At 55.9% G+C, this 27,650-nt stretch overlaps 1 protein-coding gene across 1 annotated transcript; it reads left to right on the forward strand.

The window, feature by feature from the left end:
- The first annotated feature begins 1,405 nt into the window (after nucleotides 1–1,405).
- Nucleotides 1,406–17,297, forward strand: LOC144822054 (peptidoglycan-recognition protein SC2-like). Its single transcript, XM_078679129.1, has 3 exons — nucleotides 1,406–1,601; nucleotides 2,846–2,964; nucleotides 17,104–17,297. The coding sequence occupies exons 1-3, from the start codon at nucleotides 1,462–1,464 to the stop codon at nucleotides 17,280–17,282; spliced, it is 438 nt and encodes a 145-aa protein (XP_078535255.1). The 5' UTR covers nucleotides 1,406–1,461; the 3' UTR covers nucleotides 17,283–17,297.
- Nucleotides 17,298–27,650: the final 10,353 nt, after the last annotated feature.

Consider the following 27,650-nt stretch of genomic DNA (forward strand, 5'->3'; position numbering starts at 1 on the left):
TTCTAAAGAAAGAAAGACTTTAAAAAGTCGCTAACGCATTTATCGCGGGCTTGGTAATATGCCCCCTACTTCCTTGCTGAATGTCTCCAGACTCTTGATTGAACACATTCCTCTCCAACTTCAACACAAACCGTTGATACATAGGGTACCGAGTGGTAATTTGTGGTGCACTAAACACTCCCCTTTCCAGCTGCGACTCAGTTTCCATTTCTAAACCGATTTATTGATTCAGAAAACTTTTCTGCATATGGGTTTAGTACTTAAGAAAAAGGGTTTTAACATTCACAAACTCTTTTATTTACCGAATCGTAGACTTTGCAAATGCGAACACCCTTTATACATCTGAACTTTAGCCACTCGCTTATTATTGTACTCACTCTCTAAATGACTCTCTTACTTACTCTGACTTTCTCTTTTACACCCTCTCTTGCTCTCTACCCTTACTCTTTTATTCAATCTTACCCTATTATTCCCGCTTACTCTCTCTCCTACTCACTCTCCTACAACCTCTTTATTTACTTTTTTATTCTGTCTTTCACTCACTTAACACGAGACCAGGTGACTCTCTCCAGTTGATCAATGGCAACCATTAGAAATTGAAATTGTAAAATTATTTTTGTTGATTCCAGGTAGACATTTTGTGTTCTCAGCACAGAGCCCAGGATATGATGGTTGGCAGGGAGATGTAGTCTTTCTAGGAGAGGTGTGCCCCAGTCATTGTCTAGCGTTAAACTGTGACCTGCTGAAACTGCTATGGTTTCGGCCACTTCCAAGTGGCCCTTCCTCAGGACAATGACTTAAAAACAGTGCTGTTGCCTTGATAACATTCTTGACGATCAGATCATGATGGGAAACCAAAGGGAGGGCAAACAGCTAGGTCTTGCCACTGCTAGCCACATAGGGCAATCTACAACTTTAGGAGTTACGTGCATGGAGTGGGGAATCATACTCTGCACACGTCGTACTATCCAAGTGCATGCAGACCAATTTCACCTAGAATCAGGGAGAATGAGCAGTTTGAAATCCAGGCATACTGAGAGTTAAGAAGAAGAGGCAGCAGGCAGCCCTCGCACAACACTGGTGAGCAGCCTCCAGGCTTCACTGGGGTCACTGAGAGGTGACGTGGACAGCCACCCACACTGATGGTCTATCCCAAAACCCAAAAAAGTTGTAGCTGTGCTGGTGAGCCCCCTCCCATAATCAAGAAGATCTCCTCCCAGGAGACATGCACTCAGATCTCTAGGTCCACAACACATCCTGGGATTACCGGATCCTAGGGTGGAGGAAGTGGCCAGTTAGAGCCTCCCACGCCACGTTTCTGTCCAAGAGAGGAGCTGTGATCTGTGCAGCACGTGTGTGGGGTTACCTTCATGTCTGATACATGATCTTTCTGTAACAGGCTGTCCAACCATCCTCTCCAAATCCCAGTGGGGTGGAAGGTCCCCTACCTGTCGCACTGCAATGAAAACACCTGTGTCGTACGTCATCATCCACCACACCGAGGGAAGCCCCTGCACCTCCCAGTCTGCCTGCGTCAGCCAGGCGAAGAGCATTCAGAACTACCACATGAACAGCAATGGCTGGTGTGACGTCGGATACAGGTGAGGGGGCAGCGGGGCATGGAGGAGTATAGGTCAGGTGTAGGCGACAGGACTCTGTGAGATACAGGCACATGCAAGGGGCAAAATGAGGACAGAGGTGCAGGCAAGGGATGAAACCACCAGAGGCAAGGGGTACCTAAGGAGACACACGTACAAGGAAGAGAGCCTTTGGGGTGAAACCAGCACAGACAAGGGGAGCTCAAGGAGACACACGTACAAGTAAGCAGAGACATGGGGTGCCTAAGGAGACATGTACAAGTAAGAGAGTCACCAGGTAAAACCACCACAGACAAGGGGTGCCCAAGGAGACGAACGTACAAGGAAGGAGAGACATGGGGTGAAGCCACCAGAGACAGGGGGTGCTTAAGGAGGCACACATACAAGAAAGGAGAGCCATGGGGTGAAACCACCGTAGGCTAGGAGAGCCTAAGGAGTCACTTATACAAGGAAGAGAGCCATGGGGTGATAACACTAGAGGCAAGGGGTGCCTAAGGAGTCACACATATAAGGAAGAGAGCCGTGGGGTGATACCACCAGAGACAGGGGGAGCCCACGGAGACACATGTACAAGTAAGAGAGCCACGGGGTGAAACCACCACAACAAGGGGTTCCTAAGGAGACACGTACAAGTAAGAAAGCTATGGGTTGATACCACCTGAGGCAAGAAGACACACATACAAAGAAGAGAGCCATGGGTGATACCACCAGAAACAAGGGGAGCCTAAGGAGACACATGTACAAGTAAAAGACCCATGGGGTAATACCACCAGAGACAAGGGGAGCCGAGTAGCAAGAATGCAAACAAGAGAAGCAGTGTGTGTTACAGCTACAGTGAAGAGCCACCTAGGAATGATCCATGCACACATACACTGACCTGGCAGAACACAGTAGTCAAGGTCAATCACATAGGTGCTCATTGCGTCTGCATGACGAAGAAGAAGAGAAACAGAACACACCGTGGACCGGCTAGGGTGGGCCTGTCATCGAAGAGCGAGGTGGGTGACAAGAGAGCAGAACAGAGGAAAGATCTATTGACCGAACCAGGGTGAGGAAAGAGTTCATGAGGGAAAGCACAGTATGGTGAGGAGAAGCGCAGCCTTCAAGGATCAGGGGTTGGGGTGAGAGGGTCACAGGCACATTGAGCGGACAGAGCAGACTACGGCCATCATAGGATTCCCCGGCTCAGGTGGCAATGGTCCTGAGGATATAGATGTTAAAGTTCTCCTTCTCTGCTTTGTTCGCAGCTTTCTGGTTGGTGAGGACGGTCGGGTGTATGAAGGGCGCGGCTGGACCACGGTTGGTGCGCATGCCCCGAACTACAATTCTAACTCCATTGGAATCAGTGTCATGGGCTCTTTCACAAGTAAGTTTCTTCCTTCATGAAGGCAGGAAAGGATCAGGGTCTCTCTCTTCATGTGCACCGCCTGGAGGTGGGAAGGATCAGGGTCTCTCTCTTCATGTGCAGTGCCTGGAGGAGGGAAGGATCAGGGTCTCTCTTCATGTGCAGTGCCTGGAGGCGGGAAGGATCAGCGTCTCTCTCTTCATGTGCACCGCCTGGAGGTGGGAAGGATCAGGGTCTCTCTCTTCATGTGCAGTGCCTGGAGGCGGGAAGGATCAGGGTCTCTCTCTCTTCATGTGCAGTGCCTGGAGGCGGGAAGGATCAGGGTCTCTCTCTTCATGTGCACCGCCTGGAGGTGGGAAGGATCAGCGTCTCTCTCTTCATGTGCAGTGCCTGGAGGTGGGAAGGATCAGGGTCTCTCTCTTCATGTGCAGTGCCTGGAGGCAGGAAGGATCAGGGTCTCTCTCTTCATGTGCACCGCCTGGAGGTGGGAGGGATCAGGGTCTCTCTCTTCATGTGCAGTGCCTGGAGGTGGAAGGATCAGGGTCTCTCTCTTCATGTGCAGTGCCTGGAGGCAGGAAGGATCAGGGTCTCTCTCTTCATGTGCACCACCTGGAGGTGGGAGGGATCAGGGTCTCTCTCTTCATGTGCAGCGCCTGGAGGCGGGGAAGGATCAGGGTCTCTCTCTTCATGTGCAGTGCCTGGAGGCGGGAAGGATCAGGGTCTCTCTCTTCATGTGCAGTGCCTGGAGGCCGGGAAGGATCAGGGTCTCTCTCTTCATGTGCAGTGCCTGGAGGTGGAGAAGGATCAGGGTCTCTCTCTTCATGTGCAGTGCCTGGAGGCGGGGAAGGATCAGGGTCTCTCTCTTCATGTGCAGTGTCTGGAGGCGGGGAAGGATCAGGGTCTCTCTCTTCATGTGCAGTGCCTGGAGGTGGGAAGGATCAGGGTCTCTCTCTTCATGTGCAGTGCCTGGAGGCAGGAAGGATCAGGGTCTCTCTCTTCATGTGCACCGCCTGGAGGTGGGAAGGATCAGGGTCTCTCTCTTCATGTGCACCGCCTGGAGGTGGGAAGGATCAGGGTCTCTCTCTTCATGTGCAGTGCCTGGAGGCATGGAAGGATCAGGGTCTCTCTCTTCATGTGCAGTGCCTGGAGGCGGGAAGGATCAGGGTCTCTCTCTTCATGTGCAGTGCCTGGAGGCGGGAAGGATCAGGGTCTCTCTCTTCATGTGCACTGCCTGGAGGCGGGAAGGATCAGGGTCTCTCTCTTCATGTGCACTGCCTGGAGGCAGGAAGGATCAGGGTCTCTCTCTTCATGTGCACCGCCTGGAGGGAAGGATCAGGGTCTCTCTCTCTTCATGTGCAGTGCCTGGAGGCAGGAAGGATCAGGGTCTCTCTCTTCATGTGCAGTGCCTGGAGGCGGGAAGGATCAGGGTCTCTCTCTTCATGTGCACTGCCTGGAGGCAGGAAGGATCAGGGTCTCTCTCTTCATGTGCACCGCCTGGAGGGAAGGATCAGGGTCTCTCTCTTCATGTGCACTGCCTGGAGGTGGGAAGGATCAGGGTCTCTCTCTTCATGTGCACCGCCTGGAGGTGGAGAAGGATCAGGGTCTCTCTCTTCATGTGCACCGCCTGGAGGTGGAGAAGGATCAGGGTCTCTCTCTTCATGTGCAGTGCCTGGAGGCGGGAAGGATCAGGGTCTCTCTCTTCATGTGCAGTGCCTGGAGGAGGGAAGGATTAGGGTCTCTCTCTTCATGTGCAGTGCCTGGAGGAGGAAAGGATCAGGGTCTCTCTCTTCATGTGCACCGCCTGGAGGAGGAAAGGATCAGGGTCTCTCTCTTCATGTGCAGTGCCTGGAGGAGGGAAGGATCAGGGTCTCTCTCTTCATGTGCAGTGCCTGGAGGAGGAAAGGATCAGGGTCTCTCTCTTCATGTGCAGTGCCTGGAGGGAAGGATCAGGGTCTCTCTCTTCATGTGCACCGCCTGGAGGCGGGAAGGATCAGGGTCTCTCTCTTCATGTGCAGTGCCTGGAGGGAAGGATCAGGGTCTCTCTCTTCATGTGCAGTGCCTGGAGGTGGGAAGGATCAGGGTCTCTCTCTTCATGTGCAGTGCCTGGAGGTGGAGAAGGATCAGGGTCTCTCTCTTCATGTGCACCGCCTGGAGGTGGGAAGGATCAGGGTCTCTCTCTTCATGTGCAGTGCCTGGAGGTGGGAAGGATCAGGGTCTCTCTCTTCATGTGCAGTGCCTGGAGGCGCGAAGGATCAGGGTCTCTCTCTTCATGTGCAGTGCCTGGAGGTGGGAAGGATCAGAGTCTCTCTCTTCGTGTGCAGTGCCTGGAGGCGGGAAGGATCAGGGTCTCTCTCTTCATGTGCACCGCCTGGAGGGAAGGATCAGGGTCTCTCTCTTCATGTGCACCGCCTGGAGGCATGGAAGGATCAGGGTCTCGCTCTTCATGTGCACCGCCTGGAGGCGGGAAGGATCAGGGTCTCTCTCTTCATGTGCACCGCCTGGAGGTGGGAAGGATGAGGGTCTCTCTCTTCATGTGCAGTGCCTGGAGGCTGGAAGGATCAGGGTCTCTCTCTTCATGTGCACCGCCTGGAGGTGGGAAGGATCAGGGTCTCTCTCTTCATGTGCAGTGCCTGGAGGTGGGAAGGATCAGAGTCTCTCTCTTCATGTGCAGTGCCTGGAGGCGGGAAGGATCAGGGTCTCTCTCTTCATGTGCACCGCCTGGAGGTGGGAAGGATCAGGGTCTCTCTCTTCATGTGCAGTGCCTGGAGGCGGGAAGGATCAGGGTCTCTCTCTTCATGTGCAGTGCCTGGAGGCGGGAAGGATCAGGGTCTCTCTCTTCATGTGCACCGCCTGGAGGGAGGGAAGGATCAGGGTCTCTCTCTTCATGTGCAGTGCCTGGAGGTGGAGAAGGATCAGGGTCTCTCTCTTCATGTGCACCGCCTGGAGGTGGGAAGGATCAGGGTCTCTCTCTTCATGTGCAGTGCCTGGAGGTGGGAAGGATCAGGGTCTCTCTCTTCATGTGCAGTGCCTGGAGGCGCGAAGGATCAGGGTCTCTCTCTTCATGTGCAGTGCCTGGAGGTGGGAAGGATCAGAGTCTCTCTCTTCGTGTGCAGTGCCTGGAGGCGGGAAGGATCAGGGTCTCTCTCTTCATGTGCACCGCCTGGAGGGAAGGATCAGGGTCTCTCTCTTCATGTGCACCGCCTGGAGGCATGGAAGGATCAGGGTCTCGCTCTTCATGTGCACCGCCTGGAGGCGGGAAGGATCAGGGTCTCTCTCTTCATGTGCACCGCCTGGAGGTGGGAAGGATGAGGGTCTCTCTCTTCATGTGCAGTGCCTGGAGGCTGGAAGGATCAGGGTCTCTCTCTTCATGTGCACCGCCTGGAGGTGGGAAGGATCAGGGTCTCTCTCTTCATGTGCAGTGCCTGGAGGTGGGAAGGATCAGAGTCTCTCTCTTCATGTGCAGTGCCTGGAGGCGGGAAGGATCAGGGTCTCTCTCTTCATGTGCACCGCCTGGAGGTGGGAAGGATCAGGGTCTCTCTCTTCATGTGCAGTGCCTGGAGGCGGGAAGGATCAGGGTCTCTCTCTTCATGTGCACCGCCTGGAGGTGGGAAGGATCAGGGTCTCTCTCTTCATGTGCAGTGCCTGGAGGCGGGAAGGATCAGGGTCTCTCTCTTCATGTGCACCGCCTGGAGGTGGGAAGGATCAGGGTCTCTCTCTTCATGTGCAGTGCCTGGAGGCGGGAAGGATCAGAGTCTCTCTCTTCATGTGCAGTGCCTGGAGGCAGGAAGGATCAGGGTCTCTCTCTTCATGTGCAGTGCCTGGAGGTGGAGAAGGATCAGGGTCTCTCTTCATGTGCACCGCCTGGAGGTGGGAAGGATCAGGGTCTCTCTCTTCATGTGCAGTGCCTGGAGGTGGGAAGGATCAGGGTCTCTCTCTTCATGTGCACCGCCTGGAGGTGGGAAGGATCAGGGTCTCTCTCTTCATGTGCAGTGCCTGGAGGCGCGAAGGATCAGGGTCTCTCTCTTCATGTGCAGTGCCTGGAGGTGGGAAGGATCAGAGTCTCTCTCTTCGTGTGCAGTGCCTGGAGGCAGGAAGGATCAGGGTCTCTCTCTTCATGTGCACCGCCTGGAGGTGGGAGGGATCAGGGTCTCTCTCTTCATGTGCAGCGCCTGGAGGCGGGGAAGGATCAGGGTCTCTCTCTTCATGTGCACCGCCTGGAGGCATGGAAGGATCAGGGTCTCGCTCTTCATGTGCACCGCCTGGAGGCGGGAAGGATCAGGGTCTCTCTCTTCATGTGCACCGCCTGGAGGTGGGAAGGATGAGGGTCTCTCTCTTCATGTGCAGTGCCTGGAGGTGGGGAAGGATCAGGGTCTCTCTCTTCATGTGAAGTGCCTGGAGGTGGGAAGGATCAGGGTCTCTCTCTTCATGTGAAGTGCCTGGAGGTGGGAAGGATCAGAGTCTCTCTCTTCATGTGCAGTGCCTGGAGGCGGGAAGGATCAGGGTCTCTCTCTTCATGTGCAGTGCCTGGAGGTGGAGAAGGATCAGGGTCTCTCTCTTCATGTGCACCGCCTGGAGGTGGGAAGGATCAGGGTCTCTCTCTTCATGTGCAGTGCCTGGAGGTGGGAAGGATCAGGGTCTCTCTCTTCATGTGCAGTGCCTGGAGGCGCGAAGGATCAGGGTCTCTCTCTTCATCTGCAGTGCCTGGAGGTGGGAAGGATCAGAGTCTCTCTCTTCGTGTGCAGTGCCTGGAGGCGGGAAGGATCAGGGTCTCTCTCTTCATGTGCACCGCCTGGAGGGAAGGATCAGGGTCTCTCTCTTCATGTGCACCGCCTGGAGGCATGGAAGGATCAGGGTCTCGCTCTTCATGTGCACCGCCTGGAGGCGGGAAGGATCAGGGTCTCTCCCTTCATGTGCACCGCCTGGAGGTGGGAAGGATGAGGGTCTCTCTCTTCATGTGCACCGCCTGGAGGTGGGAAGGATCAGGGTCTCTCTCTTCATGTGCACTGCCTGGAGGTGGGAAGGATCAGAGTCTCTCTCTTCATGTGCAGTGCCTGGAGGCGGGAAGGATCAGGGTCTCTCTCTTCATGTGCAGTGCCTGGAGGGAGGGAAGGATCAGGGTCTCTTCATGTGCAGTGCCTGGAGGCGGGAAGGATTAGGGTCTCTCTCTTCATGTGCAGTGCCTGGAGGGAAGGATCAGGGTCTCTCTCTTCATGTGCAGTGCCTGGAGGCGGGGAAGGATCAGGGTCTCTCTCTTCATGTGCACCGCCTGGAGGCGGGAAGGATCAGGGTCTCTCTCTTCATGTGCACCGCCTGGAGGAGGGAAAGATCAGGGTCTCTCTCTTCATGTGCACCGCCTGGAGGTGGGAAGGATCAGGGTCTCTCTCTTCATGTGCAGTGCCTGGAGGTGTGAAGGATCAGGGTCTCTCTCTTCATGTGCACTGCCTGGAGGGAAGGATCAGGGTCTCTCTCTTCATGTGCACCACCTGGAGGCGGGAAGGATCAGGGTCTCTCTCTTCATGTGCACCGCCTGGAGGCGGAGAAGGATCAGGGTCTCGCTCTTCATGTGCACCGCCTGGAGGCGGGAAGGATCAGAGTCTCTCTCTTCATGTGCAGTGCCTGGAGGCGGGAAGGATCAGGGTCTCTCTCTTCATGTGCACCGCCTGGAGGGGGGGAGGATCAGGGTCTCTCTCTTCATGTGCAGTGCCTGGAGGCAGGAAGGATCAGGGTCTCTCTCTTCATGTGCAGTGCCTGGAGGCGGGGAAGGATCAGGGTCTCTTCATGTGCAGTGCCTGGAGGCGGGGAAGGATCAGGGTCTCTCTCTTCATGTGCACCGCCTGGAGGCGGGAAGGATCAGGGTCTCTCTCTTTGTGTGCACCGCCTGGAGGCGGGAAGGATCAGGGTCTCTCTCTTCATGTGCACCGCCTGGAGGTGGGGAAGGATCAGGGTCTCTCTCTTCATGTGCACCGCCTGGAGGCGGAGAAGGATCAGGGTCTCGCTCTTCATGTGCACCGCCTGGAGGCGGGAAGGATCAGGGTCTCTCTCTTCATGTGCAGTGCCTGGAGGTGGGAAGGATCAGGGTCTCTCTCTTCATGTGCACCGCCTGGAGGCGGGAAGGATCAGGGTCTCTCTCTTCATGTGCAGTGCCTGGAGGCGGGAAGGATCAGGGTCTCTCTCTTCATGTGCACCGCCTGGAGGTGGGAAGGATCAGGGTCTCTCTCTTCATGTGCAGTGCCTGGAGGCGGGGAAGGATCAGGGTCTCTCTCTTCATGTGCAGTGCCTGGAGGCGGGAAGGATCAGAGTCTCTCTCTTCATGTGCACCGCCTGGAGGCGGGAAGGATCAGGGTCTCTCTTCATGTGCAGTGCCTGGAGGGAAGGATCAGGGTCTCTCTCTTCATGTGCACTGCCTGGAGGCGGGAAGGATCAGGGTCTCTCTCTTCATGTGCACTGCCTGGAGGCAGGAAGGATCAGGGTCTCTCTCTTCATGTGCACCGCCTGGAGGCAGGAAGGATCAGGGTCTCTCTCTTCATGTGCACCGCCTGGAGGCAGGAAGGATCAGGGTCTCTCTCTTCATGTGCAGTGCCTGGAGGCGGGAAGGATCAGGGTCTCTCTCTTCATGTGCACCGCCTGGAGGCAGGAAGGATCAGGGTCTCTCTCTTCATGTGCACCGCCTGGAGGCAGGAAGGATCAGGGTCTCTCTCTTCATGTGCAGTGCCTGGAGGTGGGAAGGATCAGGGTCTCTCTCTTCATGTGCAGTGCCTGGAGGTGGGAAGGATCAGGGTCTCTCTCTTCATGTGCAGTGCCTGGAGGTGGGAAGGATCAGGGTCTCTCTCTTCATGTGCACCGCCTGGAGGTGGGAAGGATCAGGGTCTCTCTCTTCATGTGCAGTGCCTGGAGGTGGGAAGGATCAGGGTCTCGTTCTTCATGTGCACCGCCTGGAGGCGGGAAGGATCAGGGTCTCTCTCTTCATGTGCACCGCCTGGAGGCGGGAAGGATCAGGGTCTCTCTCTTCATGTGCAGTGCCTGGAGGCGGGGAAGGATCAGGGTCTCTCTCTTCATGTGCACCGCCTGGAGGCGGGAAGGATCAGGGTCTCTCTCTTCATGTGCAGTGCCTGGAGGCGGGGAAGGATCAGGGTCTCTCTCTTCATGTGCACTGCCTGGAGGCAGGAAGGATCAAGGTCTCTCTCTTCATGTGCAGCGCCTGGAGGGAGGGAAGGATCAGGGTCTCTCTCTTCATGTGCACTGCCTGGAGGTGGGAAGGATCAGGGTCTCTCTCTTCATGTGCACCGCCTGGAGGCGGGGAAGGATCAGGGTCTCTCTCTTCATGTGCAGCGCCTGAAGGTGGGAAGGATCAGCGTCTCTCTCTTCATGTGCAGTGCCTGGAGGCGGGGAAGGATCAGGGTCTCTCTCTTCATGTGCAGCGCCTGAAGGTGGAAAGGATCAGGGTCTCTCTCTTCATGTGCACCGCCTGGAGGGAAGGATCAGGGTCTCTCTCTTCATGTGCAGTGCCTGGAGGCGGGGAAGGATCAGGGTCTCTCTCTTCATGTGCACTGCCTGGAGGCAGGAAGGATCAGGGTCTCTCTCTTCATGTGCAGCGCCTGGAGGGAGGGAAGGATCAGGGTCTCTCTCTTCATGTGCACTGCCTGGAGGTGGGAAGGATCAGGGTCTCTCTCTTCATGTGCACCGCCTGGAGGCGGGGAAGGATCAGGGTCTCTCTCTTCATGTGCACCGCCTGGAGGCGGGAAGGATCAGAGTCTCTCTCTTCATGTGCAGTTCCTGGAGGTGGGAAGGATCAGGGTCTCTCTCTTCATGTGCAGTGCCTGGAGGCAGGAAGGATCAGGGTCTCTCTCTTCATGTGCACCGCCTGGAGGTGGAAGGATCAGGGTCTCTCTCTTCATGTGCACCGCCTGGAGGTGGAAGGATCAGGGTCTCTCTCTTCATGTGCAGTGCCTGGAGGCGGGAAGGATCAGGGTCTCTTCATGTGCACCGCCTGGAGGCAGGGAAGGATCAGGGTCTCTCTCTTCATGTGCAGTGCCTGGAGGGAAGGATCAGGGTCTCTCTCTTCATGTGCAGTGCCTGGAGGGGGAAGGATCAGGGTCTCTCTCTTCATGTGCAGTGCCTGGAGGGGGAAGGATCAGGGTCTCTTCATGTGCACCGCCTGGAGGCAGGGAAGGATCAGGGTCTCTCTCTTCATGTGCAGTGCCTGGAGGGAAGGATCAGGGTCTCTCTTCATGTGCAGTGCCTGGAGGTGGGAAGGATCAGGGTCTCTCTCTTCATGTGCAGTGCCTGGAGGTGGGAAGGATCAGCGTCTCTCTCTTCATGTGCAGTGCCTGGAGGCGGGAAGGATCAGGGTCTCTCTCTTCATGTGCAGTGCCTGGAGGTGGGAAGGATCAGGGTCTCTCTCTTCATGTGCAGTGCCTGGAGGTGGGAAGGATCAGGGTCTCTCTCTTCATGTGCAGTGCCTGGAGGCGGGGAAGGATCAGGGTCTCTCTCTTCATGTGCACTGCCTGGAGGCAGGAAGGATCAGGGTCTCTCTCTTCATGTGCAGCGCCTGGAGGGAGGGAAGGATCAGGGTCTCTCTCTTCATGTGCACTGCCTGGAGGTGGGAAGGATCAGGGTCTCTCTCTTCATGTGCACCGCCTGGAGGCGGGGAAGGATCAGGGTCTCTCTCTTCATGTGCACCGCCTGGAGGCGGGAAGGATCAGAGTCTCTCTCTTCATGTGCAGTGCCTGGAGGCAGGAAGGATCAGAGTCTCTCTCTTCATGTGCACCGCCTGGAGGTGGAAGGATCAGGGTCTCTCTCTTCATGTGCACCGCCTGGAGGTGGAAGGATCAGGGTCTCTCTCTTCATGTGCAGTGCCTGGAGGCGGGAAGGATCAGGGTCTCTTCATGTGCACCGCCTGGAGGCAGGGAAGGATCAGGGTCTCTCTCTTCATGTGCAGTGCCTGGAGGGAAGGATCAGGGTCTCTCTCTTCATGTGCAGTGCCTGGAGGGGGAAGGATCAGGGTCTCTCTCTTCATGTGCACCGCCTGGAGGGGGAAGGATCAGGGTCTCTTCATGTGCACCGCCTGGAGGCAGGGAAGGATCAGGGTCTCTCTCTTCATGTGCAGTGCCTGGAGGGAAGGATCAGGGTCTCTCTTCATGTGCAGTGCCTGGAGGTGGGAAGGATCAGGGTCTCTCTCTTCATGTGCAGTGCCTGGAGGTGGGAAGGATCAGGGTCTCTCTCTTCATGTGCAGTGCCTGGAGGGAAGGATCAGGGTCTCTCTTCATGTGCAGTGCCTGGAGGTGGGAAGGATCAGGGTCTCTCTCTTCATGTGCAGTGCCTGGAGGTGGGAAGGATCAGGGTCTCTCTCTTCATGTGCAGTGCCTGGAGGTGGGAAGGATCAGCGTCTCTCTCTTCATGTGCACTGCCTGGAGGCAGGAAGGATCAGGGTCTCTCTCTTCATGTGCAGCGCCTGGAGGGAGGGAAGGATCAGGGTCTCTCTCTTCATGTGCACTGCCTGGAGGTGGGAAGGATCAGGGTCTCTCTCTTCATGTGCACCGCCTGGAGGCGGGGAAGGATCAGGGTCTCTCTCTTCATGTGCACCGCCTGGAGGCGGGAAGGATCAGAGTCTCTCTCTTCATGTGCAGTGCCTGGAGGCAGGAAGGATCAGAGTCTCTCTCTTCATGTGCACCGCCTGGAGGTGGAAGGATCAGGGTCTCTCTCTTCATGTGCACCGCCTGGAGGTGGAAGGATCAGGGTCTCTCTCTTCATGTGCAGTGCCTGGAGGCGGGAAGGATCAGGGTCTCTTCATGTGCACCGCCTGGAGGCAGGGAAGGATCAGGGTCTCTCTCTTCATGTGCAGTGCCTGGAGGGAAGGATCAGGGTCTCTCTCTTCATGTGCAGTGCCTGGAGGGGGAAGGATCAGGGTCTCTCTCTTTATGTGCACCGCCTGGAGGGGGAAGGATCAGGGTCTCTTCATGTGCACCGCCTGGAGGCAGGGAAGGATCAGGGTCTCTCTCTTCATGTGCAGTGCCTGGAGGGAAGGATCAGGGTCTCTCTTCATGTGCAGTGCCTGGAGGTGGGAAGGATCAGGGTCTCTCTCTTCATGTGCAGTGCCTGGAGGTGGGAAGGATCAGGGTCTCTCTCTTCATGTGCAGTGCCTGGAGGGAAGGATCAGGGTCTCTCTTCATGTGCAGTGCCTGGAGGTGGGAAGGATCAGGGTCTCTCTCTTCATGTGCAGTGCCTGGAGGTGGGAAGGATCAGGGTCTCTCTCTTCATGTGCAGTGCCTGGAGGTGGGAAGGATCAGCGTCTCTCTCTTCATGTGCACCGCCTGGAGGCGGGGAAGGATCAGGGTCTCTCTCTTCATGTGCAGTGCCTGGAGGTGGGAAGGATCAGGGTCTCTCTCTTCATGTGCAGTGCCTGGAGGGAAGGATCAGGGTCTCTCTTCATGTGCAGTGCCTGGAGGCAGGAAGGATCAGCGTCTCTCTCTTCATGTGCAGTGCCTGGAGGCAGGAAGGATCAGCGTCTCTCTCTCTTCATGTGCTGTGCCTGGAGGGAGGGAAGGATCAGGGTCTCTCTCTTCATGTGCAGTGCCTGGAGGGAAGGATCAGGGTCTCTCTCTTCATGTGCACCGCCTGGAGGCGGGAAGGATCAGAGTCTCTCTCTTCATGTGCAGTGCCTGGAGGGAAGGATCAGGGTCTCTCTTCATGTGCAGTGCCTGGAGGTGGGAAGGATCAGGGTCTCTCTCTTCATGTGCAGTGCCTGGAGGTGGGAAGGATCAGGGTCTCTCTCTTCATGTGCAGTGCCTGGAGGGAAGGATCAGGGTCTCTCTTCATGTGCAGTGCCTGGAGGTGGGAAGGATCAGGGTCTCTCTCTTCATGTGCAGTGCCTGGAGGTGGGAAGGATCAGGGTCTCTCTCTTCATGTGCAGTGCCTGGAGGTGGGAAGGATCAGCGTCTCTCTCTTCATGTGCACCGCCTGGAGGCGGGAAGGATCAGGGTCTCTCTCTTCGTGTGCAGTGCCTGGAGGTGGGAAGGATCAGGGTCTCTCTCTTCATGTGCAGTGCCTGGAGGGAAGGATCAGGGTCTCTCTTCATGTGCAGTGCCTGGAGGCAGGAAGGATCAGCGTCTCTCTCTCTTCATGTGCACTGCCTGGAGGGAAGGATCAGGGTCTCTCTCTTCATGTGCACCGCCTGGAGGCGGGGAAGGATCAGCGTCTCTCTCTTCATGTGCAGTGCCTGGAGGCAGGGAAGGATCAGGGTCTCTCTCTTCATGTGCAGTGCCTGGAGGCGGGAAGGATCAGCGTCTCTCTCTTCATGTGCACCGCCTGGAGGCGGGAAGGATCAGGGTCTCTCTCTTCATGTGCAGTGCCTGGAGGCGGGAAGGATCAGGGTCTCTTCATGTGCAGTGCCTGGAGGTGGGAAGGATCAGGGTCTCTCTCTTCATGTGCAGTGCCTGGAGGTGGGAAGGATCAGGGTCTCTCTCTTCATGTGCAGTGCCTGGAGGGAAGGATCAGGGTCTCTCTCTTCATGTGCAGTGCCTGGAGGTGGGAAGGATCAGGGTCTCTCTCTTCATGTGCAGTGCCTGGAGGGAAGGATCAGGGTCTCTCTCTTCATGTGCAGTGCCTGGAGGTGGGAAGGATCAGGGTCTCTCTCTTCATGTGCACCGCCTGGAGGCGGGAAGGATCAGGGTCTCTCTCTCTTCATGTGCAGTGCCTGGAGGCGGGAAGGATCAGGGTCTCTCTCTTCATGTGCAGTGCCTGGAGGTGGGAAGGATCAGGGTCTCTCTCTTCATGTGCACCGCCTGGAGGCGGGAAGGATCAGGGTCTCTCTCTTCATGTGCAGTGCCTGGAGGTGGGAAGGATCAGGGTCTCTCTCTTCATGTGCAGTGCCTGGAGGCGGGAAGGATCAGGGTCTCTCTCTTCATGTGCAGTGCCTGGAGGCGGGAAGGATCAGGGTCGCTCTCTTCATGTGCAGTGCCTGGAGGTGGGAAGGATCAGGGTCTCTCTCTTCATGTGCAGTGCCTGGAGGCGGGAAGGATCAGGGTCTCTCTCTTCATGTGCAGTGCCTGGAGGTGGGAAGGATCAGGGTCTCTCTCTTCATGTGCAGTGCCTGGAGGCGGGAAGGATCAGGGTCTCTCTCTTCATGTGCAGTGCCTGGAGGCGGGAAGGATCAGGGTCTCTCTCTTCATGTGCAGTGCCTGGAGGTGGGAAGGATCAGGGTCTCTCTCTTCATGTGCAGTGCCTGGAGGCGGGAAGGATCAGGGTCTCTCTCTTCATGTGCAGTGCCTGGAGGCGGGAAGGATCAGGGTCTGTCTCTTCATGTGCACTGCCTGGAGGCAGGAAGGATCAGGGTCTCTCTCTTCATGTGCAGTGCCTGGAGGCGGGAAGGATCAGGGTCTGTCTCTTCATGTGCACCGCCTGGAGGTGGGAGGGATCAGGGTCTCTCTCTTCATGTGCACTGCCTGGAGGCAGGAAGGATCAGGGTCTCTCTCTTCATGTGCAGTGCCTGGAGGCGGGAAGGATCAGGGTCTCTCTCTTCATGTGCAGTGCCTGGAGGCGGGAAGGATCAGGGTCTGTCTCTTCATGTGCACTGCCTGGAGGCAGGAAGGATCAGGGTCTCTCTCTTCATGTGCAGTGCCTGGAGGCGGGAAGGATCAGGGTCTGTCTCTTCATGTGCACCGCCTGGAGGTGGGAGGGATCAGGGTCTGTCTCTTCATGTGCACTGCCTGGAGGCGGGAAGGATCAGGGTCTCTCTCTTCATGTGCAGTGCCTGGAGGCGGGAAGGATCAGGGTCTCTCTCTTCATGTGCAGTGCCTGGAGGCGGGAAGGATCAGGGTCTCTCTCTTCATGTGCAGTGCCTGGAGGTGGGAAGGATCAGGGTCTCTCTCTTCATGTGCAGTGCCTGGAGGCGGGAAGGATCAGGGTCTCTCTCTTCATGTGCAGTGCCTGGAGGTGGGAAGGATCAGGGTCTCTCTCTTCATGTGCAGTGCCTGGAGGCGGGAAGGATCAGGGTCTCTCTCTTCATGTGCAGTGCCTGGAGGCGGGAAGGATCAGGGTCTCTCTCTTCATGTGCAGTGCCTGGAGGTGGGAAGGATCAGGGTCTCTCTCTTCATGTGCAGTGCCTGGAGGCGGGAAGGATCAGGGTCTCTCTCTTCATGTGCAGTGCCTGGAGGCGGGAAGGATCAGGGTCTGTCTCTTCATGTGCACTGCCTGGAGGCAGGAAGGATCAGGGTCTCTCTCTTCATGTGCAGTGCCTGGAGGCGGGAAGGATCAGGGTCTGTCTCTTCATGTGCACCGCCTGGAGGTGGGAGGGATCAGGGTCTCTCTCTTCATGTGCAGTGCCTGGAGGCAGGAAGGATCAGGGTCTCTCTCTTCATGTGCACTGCCTGGAGGCAGGAAGGATCAGGGTCTCTCTCTTCATGTGCAGTGCCTGGAGGCGGGAAGGATCAGGGTCTCTCTCTTCATGTGCAGTGCCTGGAGGCGGGAAGGATCAGGGTCTGTCTCTTCATGTGCACTGCCTGGAGGCAGGAAGGATCAGGGTCTCTCTCTTCATGTGCAGTGCCTGGAGGCGGGAAGGATCAGGGTCTCTCTCTTCATGTGCAGTGCCTGGAGGCGGGAAGGATCAGGGTCTCTCTCTTCATGTGCAGTGCCTGGAGGCGGGAAGGATCAGGGTCTGTTTCTTCATGTGCAGTGCCTGGAGGCGGGAAGGATCAGGGTCTCTCTCTTCATGTGCAGTGCCTGGAGGCGGGAAGGATCAGGGTCTGTCTCTTCATGTGCACCGCCTGGAGGTGGGAAGGATCAGGGTCTCTCTCTTCATGTGCAGTGCCTGGAGGCCGGGAAGGATCAGGGTCTCTCTCTTCATGTGCAGTGCCTGGAGGCGGGAAGGATCAGGGTCTGTCTCTTCATGTGCACCGCCTGGAAGGTGTTAACCCTCAGGATGGGATCTTGTTTCTGTGAGACCCCGGTGTTAATCCCTATAAAGGGATCTTGTGTCTGGGAGGCCTCACTGCTCCCAGAAGAAGCTCATGTTTGTCCAGTTTTAAGCGGCTGTGCCAGAGCGACCAGTTGATGGTAGAAGCAGGGAGGTGATGGAGTGTAACACAAAGGCACAGCTAGCACCAGCACCCTCCCCACTGCAGCCTCCAGAGATCACTCACCAGATCTCCTTGTTTTATATTTTAGGCAAAAACCCCAACTCCGCTGCCCAGAACGCGGTGAAGAGCCTCATCAGCTGCGGGGTCTCCAAGGGGTACATCAAGTCCACCTACATCCTGAAGGGTCACCGCAATGTGACAGCAACAGATTGTCCCGGAAACACCTTCTACAACCTCATCAAGAGCTGGTCAAAGTTCCAGGCGTGAGCAGTGCCGCACCTACTGCTGACACCCGCGTCCTTCACTTTGACCCTAGTGCTGACACCCGCGTCCAGCACTCTGACCCTAGTGCTGACACCCGCGTCCTGCACTCTGACCCTAGTGCTGACACCCGTGTCCTGAACTCTGACCCTAGTGCTGACACCCGCATCCTGAACTCTGACCCTAGTGCTGACACCCGCGTCCTGAACTCTGAGCCTAGTGCTGACACCCGCGTCCTGAACTCTGAGCCTAGTGCTGACACCCGCGTCCAGCACTCTGACCCTACTGCTGACACCCGCATCCTGTACTCTGAGCCTAGTGCTGACACCCGCGTCCTGTACTCTGACACTTGAGCTGACACCGCATCCTGTACTATGACCCTAATGCTGACACCCACGTCCTGAACTCTGACCCTAGTGCTGACACACCACGTGCTGACACCTCACACACTGCACTCTGAGCATACATCAGCAATCTCACATGCCACAGACCGCTGCAGAAAACACACAAGCTGCGCCTTCACAGTAATGCACACAGCACACACACACTGCACCTTGGACGTGCACACTCTAAGTGTTCTGTATCTATCTAATGCTCCCACTCTCACCGCACTGCAAAGAACTCCTGTACTGACCACACCGCAGGGACCCAGAACTCTGCACTTATGGGAGTAAAGCAGCGATCCCGGGGGCCCCCTGTACTGCACCCTGGCCACACCGTGGGTCCCCAGTACTCTGCACCGGGGGTGTCCCGCTCTGAAGGTACTGCAGACTCCCACGTACCACACTCTGCCTGTACCCAGACATTCCATGTGCTGCACCCTCGCTGCACTGGAGACACCCCAAGTACAGCAGCAGGCACCCCCATTCCATCATTCAGTCATGCATGCACCCCCTGCATTGCCTCTGCCCAGACCCTTGCTCTCATATTAAGTGTCAGCCAATAAAAGCTCAGAACCCGCTCTTGTTGCCTTGTTTCTTTCTGTGATACCTGTGAAGCATTTCTTCCCTCTGGGGTGCAAGGCCTGGAGGAATGTAAAGATGGCCTTACTGTGAGTGTGGGCCAAGCTTCAGGTCACTGGGATCTATGAGGGGGAGAAGAGGGACTTTCTGCAGCCACTGAACAGCTCTGGTGCCGACTGGTGCAGTGTGAGGATGGTGCAGTGTGAGGATGCTGCAGTGTGAGGCGGGTGCAGTGTGAGGCTGCTGCGGTGTCAGACTGGTGCAGTGAGAGGCTGGTGCAGTGTGAGGATGGTGCAGTGTGAGGATGGTGCAGTGTGAGGCGGGTGCAGTGTGAGGCTGGTGCGGTGTGAGGCTGGTGCAGTGTGAGGCTGGTGCAGTGACAGACTGGTGTAGTGTGAGGCTGGTGCGGTGTGAGACTGGTGCAGTGAGAGGCTGGTGCAGTGTGAGGCTGGTGCAGTGTGAGGCTGGTGCAGTGACAGACTGGTGTAGTGTGAGGCTGGTGCGGTGTGAGACTGGTGCAGTGAGAGGCTGGTGCAGTGTGAGGCTGGTGCAGTGTGAGGCTGGTGCAGTGACAGACTGGTGTAGTGTGAGGCTGGTGCAGTGTGAGACTGGTGCAGTGTGAGGCTGGTGCAGTGTAAGGCTGGTGCAGTGTGAGGCTGGTGCAGTGACAGACTGGTGTAGTGTGAGGCTGGTGCAGTGTAAGGCTGGTGCAGTGTGAGGCTGGTGCAGTGTGAGGCTGGTGCAGTGTAAGGCTGGTGCAGTGTGAGGCTCGTGCAGTGTAAGGCTGGTGCAGTGTGAGGCTGGTGCAGTGTGAGGCTGGTGCAGTGTAAGGCTGGTGCAGTGTAAGGCTGGTGCAGTGTGAGACTGGTGCAGTGTGAGACTGGTGCAGTGTGAGACTGGTGCATGTGAGACTGGTGCAGTGTGAGGCTGGTGCGGTGTGAGGCTGGTGCAGTGTGAGGCTGGTGCAGTGTGAGGCTGGTGTAGTGTGAGGCTGGTGCAGTGTGAGACTGGTGCATGTGAGACTGGTGCAGTGTGAGGCTGTTGCAGTGTGAAACTGGTGCAGTGTGATGCTGGTGCAGTGACAGACTGGTGTAGTGTGAGGCTGGTGCAGTGACAGACTTGTGTAGTGTGAGGCTGGTGCACTGTGAGTCTGGTGCAGTGTGAGGCTGGTGCAGTGTGAGGCTGGTGCAGTGACAGACTGGTGTAGTGTGAGGCTGGTGCGGTGTGAGACTGGTGCAGTGAGAGGCTGGTGCAGTGTGAGACTGGTGCAGTGTGAGGATGGTGCAGTGTGAGGCGGGTGCAGTGTGAGGCTGGTGCGGTGTGAGACTGGTGCAGTGAGAGGCTGGTGCAGTGTGAGGCTGGTGCAGTGTGAGGCTGTTGCAGTGACAGACTGGTGTAGTGTGAGGCTGGTGCGGTGTGAGACTGGTGCAGTGAGAGGCTGGTGCAGTGTGAGGCTGGTGCAGTGTGAGGCTGGTGCAGTGACAGACTGGTGTAGTGTGAGGCTGGTGCAGTGTGAGACTGGTGCAGTGTGAGGCTGGTGCAGTGTAAGGCTGGTGCAGTGTGAGGCTGGTGCAGTGACAGACTGGTGTAGTGTGAGGCTGGTGCAGTGTAAGGCTGGTGCAGTGTGAGGCTGGTGCAGTGTGAGGCTGGTGCAGTGTAAGGCTGGTGCAGTGTGAGGCTGGTGCAGTGTGAGGCTGGTGCAGTGTAAGGCTGGTGCAGTGTAAGGCTGGTGCAGTGTGAGACTGGTGCAGTGTGAGACTGGTGCAGTGTGAGACTGGTGCATGTGAGACTGGTGCAGTGGGAGACTGGTGCAGTGTGAGGCTGGTGCAGTGTGAGGCTGGTGCAGTGTGAGGCTGGTGTAGTGTGAGGCTGGTGCAGTGTGAGACTGGTGCATGTGAGACTGGTGCAGTGTGAGGCTGTTGCAGTGTGAGGCTGGTGCAGTGACAGACTGGTGTAGTGTGAGGCTGGTGCAGTGACAGACTGGTGTAGTGTGAGGCTGGTGCACTGTGAGTCTGGTGCAGTGTGAGGCTGGTGCAGTGTGAGGCTGGTGCAGTGACAGACTGATGTAGTGTGAGGCTGGTGCAGTGTGAGACTGGTGCAGTGTGAGGCTGGTGCAGTGTGAGGCTGGTGCAGTGTGAGGCTGGTGCAGTGTGAGGCTGGTGCAGTGTAAGGCTGGTGCAGTGTGAGGCTGGTGCAGTGTGAGGCTGGTGCAGTGTGAGGCTGGTGCAGTGTGAGGCTGGTGCAGTGACAGACTGGTGTAGTGTGAGGCTAGTGCAGTGACAGAATGGTGTAGTGTGAGGCTGGTGCAGTGTGAGGCTGGTGCAGTGTGAGGCTGGTGTAGTGTGAGACTGGTGCAGTGTGAGGATGGTGCAGTGTGAGGATGGTGCAGTGTGAGGCGGGTGCAGTGTGAGGCTGGTGCGGTGTGAGGCTGGTGCGGTGTGAGACTGGTGCAGTGAGAGGCTGGTGCAGTGTGAGGCTGGTGCAGTGTGAGGCTGGTGCAGTGTGAGGCTGGTGTAGTGTGAGGCTGGTGCAGTGTGAGACTGGTGCAGTGTGAGGCTGGTGCAGTGTGAGGCTGGTGCAGTGTGAGGCTGGTGCAGTGTGAGGCTGGTGCGGTGTGAGGCTGGTGCAGTGTGAGGCTGGTGCAGTGTGAGGCTGGTGCAGTGTGAGGTTGGTGCAGTGTGAGGCTGGTGCAGTGTGAGGCTGGTGCAGTGTGAGGCTGGTGCAGTGACAGACTGGTGTAGTGTGAGGCTGGTGCAGTGTGAGACTGGTGCAGTGTGAGGCTGGTGCAGTGTAAGGCTGGTGCAGTGTGAGGTTGGTGCAGTGTGAGGCTGGTGCAGTGTGAGGCTGGTGCAGTGTGAGGCTGGTGCAGTGTGAGGCTGGGGCAGTGTGAGGCTGGTGCAGTGTGAGGATGGTGCAGTGTGAGGATGGTGCAGTGTGAGACTGGTGCAGTGTGAGGCTGGTGCAGTGTGAGGCTGGTGCAGTGCGAGGATGGTGCAGTGTGAGGATGGTGCAGTGCGAGGATGGTGCAGTGTCATACACACAGGATCCAATGCAGCACGAGCCATCGGTGAAGTAATATGGCATCGTTGAGTGCCAGATTCCTGGATCAGCCAGAAGATGAGAAAGACAAACTTGGCCATTCTTTCCTGTTTCTATTTGCAGTGGCGGCTGGCAACCTTTGAGAGTAGTGCCCCAACACTTCTCAAAAAACCAAAATAAAGTGCCTCCTCCTTCCAAAGTCCCAAAATAATAGAATCCCTTCCTCCAAAAACCTTTAGAAAGAAACCCCTCCCTCCACCGAAATGAACACTAACATTCTAAAGAAATTAAAGTGAAATAAGCGGTATTTACCGACAGCCACACGTCGTCTGGTTCTCTTGAGTGTAACTGCAGTCTGCGGTCGAGCTCCCCTGACCAATCCTGGCGCTGCTCTCATGCTGCATGAATAAAGCGCTGGGCCTGGATGGAGCGGGTTGGTCAGACGCTCCTTCAGGCCCCGGAGGCCTATCCTTGCTCTCCACCCAGCTGCCTAGATAGCTGAGTGGAGAGCTGCAAAGTGCGCATGTCACGCCGGCCGTCCAAAGATGCCGGCCAAACTGACATGCGCACTTCGGAGCGTCTGGCCAGTGCTCGAATCCTCTCTGCTGGCAATCGGCAGCTGAGGACACGCCCCTTTCTTGGCTCAGGGCACTGACTGCCGCACGTGCACCTGAAAAAGAAAGTGGCAATGAAATCCTTTATGTCATTGTCATTTTATTTTTTCATGTGCAGCAGATATGAGGTGAGGCGAAGCTTCCCCGCCCTTGAGGATAAACTGCCACTGTGTGAATTACGGTGAGGCATTTCCACTGATTTCCACTGATTTCACAGCACGTAGAAACCAGCGGTTATCAGTATTTACACTTTTTCTCTCCTGAGAATATTTACAAGGACAGTATCTACTGTTTACGGAGAATGTTGCTACTCATGCACCAGGCGCTTTCTTTCAAGAACACATCCCAAGCGCTCTCACAGTACAAAGGTCATGGATGCTGCGTGTTCGATAGTAGAGCGTGTCCTGCCCGAGAGCCTTCCACAATCACTTTACAACACCAAACACCAGCACAGTCTCTAAAGGTGCTCGCTTGGCCACAAGCACTGAGAGCAGACAGACACTCTTTGGTCCCAGCCTTACTACGGCACTTACTCACACAGTGGAAAGCCACCGGTGCATGTACACAGGACAATACACAGGCCGACCGTGCAATCAGACCCACACACAGAGAGTCACTGGTGATCACAGGCACAGAGGCAAGGGCCCAGAGTAAACCACACTGTGCACAAGACAGGCACAACCCCCACTGCTGCAGCTAAAGCAGACGCAGCATCTGGGTCAGGCGGAGGGGGGCGCCACCAGCGCACCGTTCCCAGCACACACCACTGGACCGCCGTATGTAGGCGTCCCTACACGTGGATTCACAAAGGTCACTTACACTTTTGAGTAAGTTCACTACTTTGTCAGTCAGTCAGTCAAAATCTTTATTCGGATTTCAGAAAAATCCATAAAAGCACAGTTTTTAAAATACAGTTCAACATATTTAAAATTACAAGTACACTAGATGCAATAGATGTGTATGAAGTGCATATTAGTACAATGACAAAGGCACATATTTCCAATATCTAAAATTCAAAGGAGATCAATAATCATTAAGACTACAAATAAGTCAAGGGCATCCCATACTTCTATGAACATTAAAAATAACTTCTAGGAAAGTGCTTGTGCGGAATATGACTTTAAATTGCACAGTTAAAGGTTAAGCATACTTTACACTAACCTTTAGGCAACGTTGTAGGTAACAGTGTTCTAAAAGATCTAGTATTTAGAATGCATAAAACTATTATACGACGGTTTTGGACAATTAAAAGCCACTGAAAAACTACTGCCATTACTTAAATGGGGTCCTCTGCCCACTAGATTGTAGTCAATGCCCCAGGGACTAGGGGAAAGCATGTAGGACGTGTTAGGATAGAAATCATGTAGATTCCAAGTAGAAATGAGTCCATCGCCATTTTGAGATGGCCATGTCTGCATGTATGGCACAATGTGTCTGCTCCTAAATCTTATTAAGACCAAATCACCCCGGATGTCCTTTTTAAGGGGTCCAAGCCAGCCCACCCTCCGGACACTTATTATTCGGCCAAAGATGGTAGGGCAAGGGTCTGTTTTTGGACAGCCAGAACTTGACCTTGTTCATAAGTTCATGTTGTCTCTCAGTTTTACCTTTCACTAGTTCCGGAACTCCCGAGAGAACAATTACAAAAGGGGCAGCATCTGGAGGCAGTTGAATATGGGTGGTACGCACATGTTGAAATGGAACCTGACGCGCTGTAGACAATTTCGGCGGGGCTTTAGGATTAATAGGCAACAAAGAGGTTGGAATTGGCAATTGAATAGGCACCGCTTCATAAGGTGTGATCAAATTAGATGGGTTTGAAGGAGCAGTTGTCGGCGGGCGTTGGGTTGTTGCAGCATGGGTTGAGTGGTTCAGGAGACATTCAACAGAGTTCTCCAACCCCGTCAGCTTCTCCCCCAACATAGTGATTTTGTCCATCAAGGGGTGTATTAAAGATGTGATCAAGTGCTCGATCATAGTCAGAAAAGCCTGATGGGAGGGTGGTGGTGAGTCGTCCAGGTTAGCAACAGGCGGCAAAATAAAAGATGAGTTAATTGAAGATGGTATAGGGCTTAAGGAAGGTTTGTCAAGTTTGGGTGTTTTAGGAAGACTCCCAATGAGTTTGTCCCCATCGAACTTCCATTTGGCAAGTGTAGCCCTGGGAGGTATATGTTGAGTATCCAGAAAGGATTCCAACACCCTTGGACATGGTGATAAGCTGCGGCATTTTGACGTGGGGGAAGGTACTGCTGGAACGTACTTAACCTTACATAGGCTATTTAAGTCCTCCAGCCATGAAAAACTGGAAGGTGAATGAGCAAATATGTCGTACGGGATTTTATCGGGCATATCCCCTGTTTTGAGCTTAGGCATAGGTGAAGTAGGTACAAGTCGAATAATTACCTCTAAACTGACAATGGGGGTGGCCCGTCCCCGTCCTCCTCGGTCCGATGAGGGCCGTAGAGGGCCCGCCCTTTGCCCGGGCTTCGCCCGGCGCGTCCCGCGGGCCGGAAATAGGACGATGATTATATCCTCCCCGATGTCCAAGGGGTGGGGCTGCCGGTCCGCTCCTCGCAGCCTCCTGGGACAGGTAGTCCCGCTGCGTCCCCGCTCTTCCCTGCAGCACCACAAGCAGGGCCGATGCGTCTCCCGCGAAGCGGGAGGCGCGAGAGGTATTTCTGTTTTCCCCGGTGTCCAAGGGGTGGGGCTGCCGGTCCGCTCCTCGCAGCCTCCTGGGACAGGTAGTCCCGCTGCGTCCCCGCTCTTCCCTGCAGCACCACAAGCAGGGCCGATGCGTCTCCCGCGAAGCGGGAGGCGCGAGAGGTATTTCTGTTTTCCCCGGTGTCCAAGGGGTGGGGCTGCCGGTCCGCTCCTCGCAGCCTCCTGGGACAGGTAGTCCCGCTGCGTCCCCGCTCTTCCCTGCAGCACCACAAGCAGGGCCGATGCGTCTCCTACTTTTCAGTATTCACAAACTCGGAGTGTAAGTTACTACTTAAAAGAAGCATTGGCATAGCCAATAGGTCTCGCCTTTGGGATCTTATAATTTTTTTGTTATGCTTTACATTATCGTGGGTGAAAGGTAACATATTTGTTAGGCATATTACAGAACTGCATAGACACCTGTTGTGTCACTCATACATACACACATAAAACCACCAACACACATTCACTGACAGAGAAGACGGAGAGATACACAACACTAAATGTGCCACCGACACTGACATACGCCACTGATACAGAACACCGATATACTCACAACATCGTTGTCAGACAGAGCCACACACCACACACTGCTTCATTTCAGTCGCAGTTGAAAGTAAATCCCCAAAACATCACTATTCCACTCAAAGCAAAGAAAAATTCCCCAGTGAGGCGCAATCCGCTTGTAAACACAGTCACATATACGTGCCCACCCCAGGTCCAGAGCCGGAAGAAATGCCTGACGGAGGGGGCTTCCACACTGCATTCACGTATTGAATGAACGAATGAATATTGAACTTGTTGAGCGCGAACTTAGTCTTTGGGCGTCACGGCGCTGTATGCGGAACCTGAGGGTGCAGACAGAGAGACATGCTCATACCAAAGTCTGTGAGAAAAGCCACATTATGCATGGATTTAATAGAGTTAAAGTGCTCACACCAGATATAAGTAGCCCATTCATGAAGTGCTGCTTGCATGTGAATTGTGACACAATCCATTCAATTCATTGAACCAGCCTCACATCGCCCCAGCCTCACATCGCCCCAGCCTCACACCGCACCAGCCTCACACTGCACCAGTCTCACACTGCACCAGCCTCACACTGCACCAGCCTCACACTGCACCAGACTCACACTGCACCAGCCTCACACTGCACCAGCCTCACACTGCACCAGCCTCACACCGCACCAGCCTCACACTGCACCAGTCTCACACTGCACCAGCCTCACACTGCACCAGCCTCCCACTGCCCCAGCCTCACACTGCCCCAGCCTCACACTGCACCAGCCTCACACCGCACCAGCCTCACACCGCACCAGCCTCACACCGCACCAGCCTCACACTGCACCAGCCTGACACTGCACCAGCCTCACACCGCACCAGCCTCACACTGCACCAGCCTGACACTGCACCAGCCTCACACTGCACCAGCCTCACACTGCACCAGTCTCACACTGCACCAGCCTCACACTGCACCAGCCTCACACTGCACCAGCCTCACACTGCACCAGCCTCACACTGCACCAGCCTCACACTGCACCAGCCTCACACTGCACCAGCCTCACACTGCACCAGCCTCACACTGCACCAGCCACACACCACACCAGCCTCACACCGCACCAGTCTCACACTGCACCAGCATCACACTGCACCAGCCTCACACCGCACCAGCCTCACACCGCACCAGCCTCACACTGCACCAGCCTCACACTGCACCAGCCTCACACTGCACCAGCCTCACACCGCACCAGTCTCACACTGCACCAGTCTCACACTGCACCAGCCTCACATACACCACCTCACACTGCACCACTCTCACACTGCACCAGTCTCACACTGCATTAGTCTCACACTGCACCAGTCTCACACTGCATCAGTCTCACACTGCACCAGCCTCACACCGCACCAGCCTCACACCGCACCAGCCTCACACTGCACCAGCCTCACACTGCACCAGCCTCACACTGCACCAGCCTCACACCGCACCAGTCTCACACCGCACCAGTCTCACACTGCACCAGCCTCACATACACCACCTCACACTGCACCACTCTCACACTGCACCAGTCTCACACTGCACCACTCTCACACTGCACCAGTCTCACACTGCACCAGCCTCACATGCACCAGCCTCACACTGCACCAGTCTCACACTGCACCAGTCTCACTGCACCAGCCTCACACTGCACCAGCCTCATACTGCATCAGCCTCACACTGCACCAGTCTCACGCTGCACCAGTCTCACAGTTCACCAATCTCACACCACACCAGCCTCATACTGCACCAGGCTCACACTGCACCAGCCTCACACTGCACCAGTCTCACACTGCACCAGTCTCACACTGCACCAGCCTCATACTGCACCAGTCTCACACTGCACCAGCCTCATACTGCACCAATCTCACACCACACCATCCTCACACTGCACCAGTCTCACACTGCACCAGCCTCACACCGCACCAGCCTCACACTGCACCAGCCTCACACTGCACCAGCCTCACACTGCACCAGCCTCATACTGCACCAGCCTCACACTGCACCAGTCTCACGCGGCACCAGTCTCACAGTTCACCAATCTCACACCACACCAGCCTCATACTGCACCAGGCTCACACTGCACCAGGCTCACACTGCACCAGCCTCACACCACACCAGCCTCACACTGCACCAGTCTCACACTGCACCAGTCTCACACTGCACCAGCCTCACACTGCACCAGCCTCACACCGCACCAGCCTCACACCGCACCAGCCTCACACTGCACCAGCCTCACACTGCACCAGCCTCACACTGCACCAGCCTCACACCACACCAGTCTCACACTGCACCAGTCTCACACTGCACCAGCCTCACATACACCACCTCACACTGCACCACTCTCACACTGCACCAGTCTCACACTGCACCAGTCTCACACTGCACCAGCCTCACATACACCACCTCACACTGCACCACTCTCACACTGCACCAGTCTCACACTGCACCAGTCTCACACTGCACCAGCCTCACATACACCACCTCACACTGCACCAGTCTCACACTGCACCAGCCTCACATG

Source organism: Lissotriton helveticus, chromosome 3_1 (genome assembly GCF_964261635.1).
Source record: "Lissotriton helveticus chromosome 3_1, aLisHel1.1, whole genome shotgun sequence".
Taxonomy (NCBI): domain Eukaryota; kingdom Metazoa; phylum Chordata; class Amphibia; order Caudata; family Salamandridae; genus Lissotriton; species Lissotriton helveticus.